Below are 7,775 nucleotides of genomic sequence, written 5' to 3'. Positions count from 1 at the left end.
TGGTGGTGGTGGTGGTGGTGGTGATGGTGTTGTTGTTGTTGTTGTTGTTGTTGGTGTTGGTGGTGGTGGTGGCAGTGTTGTTGTTGTTGTTTTGTTGTTGGTGGTGGTGGTGGTGGTGATGGTGTGGGTGGTGGCGGCAGTGGTGATGGTGGTGTTGGTGGGTGTTGGTGTTGGTGTTGGTGTTGGTGTTGGTGTCGGTGGGTGGTGGTTTTGGTTGTGGTGGTGGTGTTGGTGTTGGTGGTGGCAGTGTTGTTGTTGTTGTTGTTGTTGTTGTTGTTGTTGTTGTTGGCGGCGGTATTGATAGTGGTGGTGGTGTTGCTGGTGGTGGCGGCGGCGGTGGTTGCGGTGGTGTTGGTGGTGGTGATGGTGATACCAGCAGTGGTGGTAGTGGTGGTAGTGGCCGTGGATGTGGTCATGGAGGTGATGGTGTGTGGAGGGGGAAGAGCGATAGGAAGACATCTGAGACACGCAGCATCGTGCCCGTGGCAATGAGCATCTGGTAATACCGCATCTGAACAGCAGAGCGCACACACAGAAAATCCATTCAGCGGTGCAGAGTAGCGAACGCAAGATACGATAGAGGCCTCGCCAGGTAGAAATAAGAGCCACGCTGCGCTCCGTGTCACTGTCAGGACATATAGCAACAATACGACCCCTACTATTGGGTCTCATCGTATTTAATTTCAGGTGCATCACGGATGTCATACCTAGTCTAGCACGGGTGTCACCGCTAGAATAACAGGTATGCTGCAGCAAGTACAACACGGACGCTACAGGTAGTACAACATGGAAACTACCATTAATACAACACGGACGCTACAGCCAAACAGCATGAATGTCAGAACCTAAAATTCAGCACAGACGCCACAGTATACAGCATCGTTGTCACAGCCTATACAGATTAAGCAGCCACAGCCGAGCTACAGCATTTAAGATTATCACAGCTGGTACAAGCATAGATTCGACAGCTAGTTACAGCATAGATGATCACCAGCAGTACAGCATAAAGCGTCAGCAGTCTGTACGCATACGTGTCAAACAGCGTTTTGTTAGACAGCCATAATGTCCCAGCTAGCTACAGCATAGATCACAGAGTACACATAGATGTCACACCATTAAAGCATAATGTTACAGCTAGTGCGCATACATGTCACCAGCTAGCCTACAGATAAGCTCACAGCCAGTACAGCATAATTTTACAGCCTAGTACAGCATAGATGTCACAGCTAGTACAGCATAAACGTCACAGCTGGTACAGCATAGATGTCACAGCTAGTACAGCATAGATGTCACAGCCATTACAGCATAGATGTTACAGCTAGTGCGGCATACATGTCACAGCTAGTACAGCATAGATGTCACAGCTAGTGTGGCATACATGTCACAGCTAGTACAGCATAGATGTCATAGCTAGTGTGGCATACATGTCACAGCTAGTACAGCATAGCTGTCACAGCTAGTACAGCATAGATGTCACAGCTAGTACAGAATAAATGCCACAGCTAGTACAGCATAAACGTCACAGCTAGTACAGCATAGATGTTACAGCTAGTACAGCATAGATGTTACAGCTAGTACAGCATAAATGCCACAGCTAGTACAGCATAAATGCCACAGCTAGTACAGCATAAATGCCACAGCTAGTACAGCATAAATGCCACAGCTAGTACAGCATAAATGCCACAGCTAAAAGTCAGCAGCAGCAGCAGCAGCAGCAGCATGGTCGAACGCTCAGTGACAGAGTGGCGCTCCCCGCTGCGTCGCGCTACTCACGTGTTATGAGAGGTAGCGACGAAATAGTGTGGCAGCGGATGAGTCATGTCCTGGCAGACGACACGATGTGCAGGCTCGAATACGTCACATTCGTCGGAGAGCAAATAGCTGGTGAAGCCTGCGCGGGGAATAACGGACAGGATTAGTACTTCAGATCAGACTCAGATTAGTATACCGATCGTCCCTCATTTATATAAATACTATAGTTATATTGCACATAGTATTGCATATATATACATAGACTGTATATACGAAAAATTATTCGTCACTCGTCGTTCCTTTACTATTGCAGTACACTGCTATTTTTGTGCTGCCGTTTTATACGCATTAGTGTTATTATTGTTTTCTGGATTAGAATTCACCATCTTACTTTCTTCCATCCATCTTAGAATCGCACACACTCAACAGAGTTTACAAAAACATGACGTTTTCCGTGCACACTTTACTTCATAACTTTAACTGCAGCACGTTGGACAGATCAATCCTCTAATTCGTCGCTGTAGGCTTTTAGCGTGGCCAGAGAATGATCTACGGATTATAAATTTATAACCGATCCTTTGAATACGACAGATTATACTTATAGTGCTCATCATGCGGGAGCACTTACACGAAGCGGACATAAAATGTCCAGTGACTGTACGCGGCTTCCACGGCAGCCTTGTTAATCCGCAACTAGTTATTTACCAATCGTAACGAAACTCCGCGCACACCATAAAGTAATGCTCTTCGCTTCAGTCACACGCACGCGCGCGCGCGCACGCACACGCACGCACGCACGCACGCACGCACGCACCACAAAATATTATATATATATAGTTTATATTATATTTATACTTTATATAGTAGTATAGTAATTCTCGATTATACTTATAACTTAACTTATATTAACTTATATTATCAACTTATATTATAATATATTTATAGCTATATATATTAGCTCAGTGTGCAGCGTGAGGACTGGCGCTGCCGGTAGTTGTGTTGCATAGATGCATTTACACGGAATTTACGGAGGAAACTGTGCGGCAATATGAGTGAAAGAGAGTATAAGTAAACATTATAAGAATTTTTGTAGTAAGCAGTATTTTAATTTCGTATTTATTTAGCATTATATTTTATTGAAACGCTTCAAGTGCCTGTGGCCCGCGTGGTATCGATGCTACACGTTTCACCGCACAGCGTATATATATATATTATATATATCTATATATATAATTTATAAAACACGTGTGAAGCAGAGGCTTGGACAGAGCCTCTACGGGGCACAGCTCAACTGAAGTTACCGACACGTGGATTTAGCTTGCTGTTTTTGGTGTTGCCATTATATATGTATACTGAAAGTTTGTTTTAAGAAATTGCTAACAAAGTTACGCACAGTGAACAATGAACATATTTTGTTATTATATTATATATATATATTATTATATATGGTTTAGGACAAAGTAGCCCCGGACTAATCACAACATCCCCCGGACATTACCCCGGACAATTCGCCCCATGATTTACGCCCATGGGCCATTTACCGCCCAGATACAATTACCCACCGGACATTTACACCCCGGGAAATTACCCCGGACATTTACCCCCGGCATTACTCCGAATTTACCCCCCGGAACAATTACCCCCGGACATTTACCCCGCGGACTTCCCCCGGACGATTTACCGCCGGAATTACCGGCGCCGGACAATTACCCCCCGGACATTTACCTCCCGGACATTTACCCCCGAACAATTACCTGCCCGGCATTTACCCTCCGGACAAATTACCGCCGGACATTTACCGCCGACATTTACCCTCCGGCAATTACCGGCCCCGGACTTTACCCCCGGATTTACCCCCGCGGACAATTACCCCCGGACAGTTTACTTCACTTGGTGTTTATTACTTCATTGTTGAACAGTGATACAGGCAGGAGGTCTAGGAGGATGGAAGAAGTGGTGGACGGAGGAGGAGGCGAGGGGGAGAAGTGTGGGGATGAGGAGGGGAGAAGGTGGAGGAGGAGGGGGAAGGTGGAGGAAGAGGAGGGGAGGAGAGGAGGGAGAGGGGAGAGGAGCGTGAGAGAGGATGAGAGAGGTACGGAGGAGGAGGAGGGGGAGAACCGTGGTGGGGGATGAGGGGGGAAGGTGGAGGAGGGGAGGAGAAGGGGGAGCAGGTGGAGGAGGAGGAGAGGCGAGGAGGGTGGAGGAGGAGGAGGAGAAACGTGGGAGTTAGGTGGTGGAGGAAGGAGGGGGAGAAGGTAGAGGAGGAGGAGGGGGGAGAAGGTGGAGGAGGAGAGCGAGGAGGAGGAAGAAGAGGAGGAGTTTTAGAGGACCAAGGAGAGGTAGAGGAGAGGGAAGAAGGTGGTGGAGTGGGAGGAGGAGAATAAGAGGAGGAGAGGGGTGTAAGGAAGGAAAGAGGAGGAGGAGGAAGAGGATGAGAAGAGGATGTGGAGGAGGTAGAGAAGGGAGAGGGTAGCGAGGCCAGGGTGGTGAGGAGGGGAGAAGGTGTGGTGGCGAGAGGGTAGGAGGAGGAGGAGGAGGAGGAGAGGAGGTGGAGAGGAGGAGTGGGCTGGAGGGGAGGAGAGGAGATGGGAAGAAGGAGGGGGAACGTGGGAGAAGTGGCGAAAGAAGGAGGGGAGGAAGGGAGAGAGGGTGTAGAGGAGGAGGGATGAGGTGGAGGAAGAGGAGAGGAGAGAGGTGGGGGAGGGAGGAAGTAGAGAGGGCGCTCTACCTCTGCACTCTCGCTCCTCCTCGCTCCTCCTCTCACCTTCTCTTCTACCTCTCCTCTTCTCCACCACTTCTCGCCGCCTCCTCCTTTCGCACCATGGCCCTCGCTACCTTCTCTCCTCCTCCTCTGTTCCGTCTCCTCACCGCTCATAACCCTCCTCCTCCACCCCTCTCCGCATGTTCTCCCGGCGACCTCTCCTTCACCTCCTCTCATCCCTCGCTCTCCTCCACTCCTCTTGCTCCGCTGTCCTCTCCTCCGTCTTCTCCTCGCACCTTCTCGCCCGACCTCGTCCTCCTTCTCCACCTTCTCCCGCCTCCTCCTCACACCTTGTTCCGCCCAGCATTCTTCGCTTCTCCTCCTCCTACCTCTCTCCTTGCCTCCTCTCGCACCTCCTTACTCCTCTCCTCCACCTCCTCTCTCGCTTCCAGTCCTCCAGCCACCTTCTCTCACTTCTCTCCTCCTCACGGAACTTCTTCCTCTCCTCGACCTCTGCCTGTATCCTCGTTCAACAATGAATAATAAACACCAAGTGAGTATAATGTGGCGGGGGGTAATTGTCGGGCGGGGGATATAATGATCCGGGGGGTAAAATTGTCGGCGGGGGGTGCATTGCCGGGCGGGGTAAACTGTCCGGGGGGTAATTGTCCGGGCGGGTAATATGTCGCGGGGGGTAAATGTCCGGGGGTATTGTCCGTGGGTAAATGCCCGGGGTAACTGTCGCGGAGGGGTAATTGTCGCGGGGGTAATTGTCCGCAGGGGGTGAATGGCATGGGGGGTAATTGTCCGGGGGGAAGTATTTGTGGCGTGGGTAATTGTGCGGGGTAAATGTCCGGGGGGTAATTGTTCGGCGCGGCGGGGTAATTGTCCGGGGGGTTATTGTCGGCGGGTGAATGGCTGGGGGGTAAATGGCATGGGGGGTAATTGTCGCGGGTAATTGTCCGGGTAATTGTCGGGGGGTGATTGTCCGGGTATTTGTTCCCTGACACCATATATTATATATATTACGTTAGATCGGATGCGCTATAACAGGTAGAAGGCGAGGGAGACGCGTCTCCGGCTATTGTGGTAGAAATTCGGCGGCGTGGGGCTCGCGGTGGGTCGGCTGGTCGCTCTGGGCGGCGCACTCTTCAGATGCGTTCGAACTAGGGCGTACTTATTCCTGCATAATTCGATTATGGTGGGAACCTTTCAAGTCGCGTGCGATTGTTCGGCGTGTCCGTCGAGCATCCCTACATTTCGTATTTGCATATGGCGCGCTCTGTTTTGCCGGGGGAGCACATCCTGCTAAAATGTTTAAGCGTAGAATTCAGAAAGCTCCGCCACGTAGGTCATTGCTGGTCGGGTTACGGTTGAAGCCGGTATCAGGGCCCGCTTTCTGCTATTTACGTATGGAACGAATGCTCATATCCAGCGAACTATGGCGCCCAGATGTCTGGCTAGCCTATAACTTGTAATCTTCGATCACCCTTCATTCTCTCTTGCTGTTCGCCTCTTCCTCTCTGTTTGTGTATCTGCTTTCCTGTCTCCTGTCTCTGTCCTGCCTGCCGCCTGTCTGTCTGTTTCTTTTTCTTTTATCCCCGCTATTTCTTGTTTCCATTTGTCTATCCTCCTCCCTTTCTTCGTCTCTTTCTCATCGTCGCTCTCCTGCCCACTTCTTCTCTCCCCCCTCTCCCCTAATCTCTCATCTCTTTCTTTCTCTCTCCTCCGCTCCTCTTTCTCTGCTCGTCTTCTCTGCCCTCTTCTCTCTCTCTCTCGTGCTCCCTCTCTTCTCTCTCTTTCTCGTCCTCCCATCTCTCGTCTCACGATTCATCTCTCTTCTTTCTCTCTCTCTCTGCTTTTATACGCACTTCTCGCTTTGCTCCCTCTCACTTTTCTCTTTTTCTCGCTCTCTTCTTTCTCTCCCTCGCTCTTGCTCGCTTTCTCTCGCTCGTCTGCTCCCTTGCCCTTTCTGCCTGTCTTGCTTGCTTGCTTTCTCTCTCAGTCCCCCCTCTCTCTGGCGCGCATTCTCTCTTTTACTAAAAACTGTAGGTACATGTATGCGTGCATACGTGTATATGTGTGTGCATGGTCGCGCTTGTTGCTTTCTCTATTCATTTGTCATTCGTCCAGCTTGTGTAATGCAAACGGATGTAGATTGAAATTTTTTTCCATTATTTCAAGAACTTTTCGTTTTTACGTCTATACTCGAATGAATGATACAGCCTTCATTGGCTTGGGATGAGTGCTGTCATGCATAATTAGTTGATTAAGGCACTGATTCAGAGTGTACATGCATATTATTGATTATGAATTTTGCTCTCTGTGGAATTTTGAAGGCTAGTGAAGAATAATGTTTGGCGCTCGAAGGGAGAGAGAGAGAGAAAGAAAGCGAGAGAGAGAGAGAGAGAGAGAGGAGAGAGAAGAGACGGAGAGGAGAGAGAGAGAGAGAGAGAGAGAGAGAGACACGATAGATAGACAAGAGTTCGATGGGGAGAGATATGATAGTAAGCGTGAGGTCGATGGAGAGAGCGTAAAATAGTAAATAGCCAATTGGCTTTTGATGAGAACATGTGAGATTGAAATCAGAATTTGCGATGAACATGCATGAATAATAACGAGCAACAATTGCAAATTGAAAAATTTATCATTACGATATGATATAGAGAATAAGCCTTCTGCACAAGTTTTATTCGCATTCGTCATTTCTATTATGTGTTTCTCTCCAGAGATTTGCGTCCTTATTGATTGAAAAATAAACTAATACCACCTGCCTAACTGCTGAGTTCTAACTACGTGACATTTTCAAGCGGAGATATTGCGGCAAATGCTTCAATACGAACGTGTTTTTTTTCTCGCGTAGTCGCCACCTCGGCTAAGCGATCATCACGCACGTGGAATATTACGAGTGAAGTAACGCCTTTCGATGCCGATATCGTCGTTTCTCTATCCACGTTGTATTTTCTGCAGATGAAAGCTGTTACAAAGGAGAAGTGCAGACTGCTCATCGAGCAATACGAGCCGTCCAGGGATGGCCGGGAGAAGGGTCACCTAGGCATCGACGGTGAGAAATTGCCCCCGCTACTCTCGCATCTAGGTGTCGTCGCTCGGCTTCAACTAATTGAACCGAGGTGTCTCTGCTAATATCACACATCCGTCAGCATATTACTACGTCTCTCTAATTCGTCGCTCTAATAACATGCGGTTTCATCGTGAGCGGCTACCTCGTCTGCTCACACTGCAGCGAGGTTAATGCTCCTGTCCGATTCGTGTGTGTGTGTGTGTGTGTGTGTGTGTGTGTGTGTGTGCGTGTGTGGGTGTG

At 49.1% G+C, this 7,775-nt stretch overlaps 1 protein-coding gene across 1 annotated transcript in view; it reads right to left on the bottom strand.

The window, feature by feature from the left end:
• Window positions 1–7,775, bottom strand: part of LOC106805105 (inactive phospholipase C-like protein 2) — a gene marked incomplete in the record, with an annotated part of 92,614 nt that overhangs the window by 12,386 nt on the left and 72,453 nt on the right. The window contains 1 exon segment of the mRNA XM_014806584.1: window positions 1,774–1,891. Coding sequence (XP_014662070.1) covers window positions 1,774–1,891 — 118 coding nt within the window.

This window comes from Priapulus caudatus, unplaced genomic scaffold (assembly GCF_000485595.1).
Source record: "Priapulus caudatus unplaced genomic scaffold, Priapulus_caudatus-5.0.1 Scaffold100, whole genome shotgun sequence".
Classification (NCBI taxonomy): Eukaryota; Metazoa; Priapulida; class Priapulimorpha; order Priapulimorphida; family Priapulidae; genus Priapulus; species Priapulus caudatus.
The sequence above is the reverse complement of the archived record's forward strand: the minus strand, read 5'-3'. Positions and strand labels throughout refer to the sequence as shown.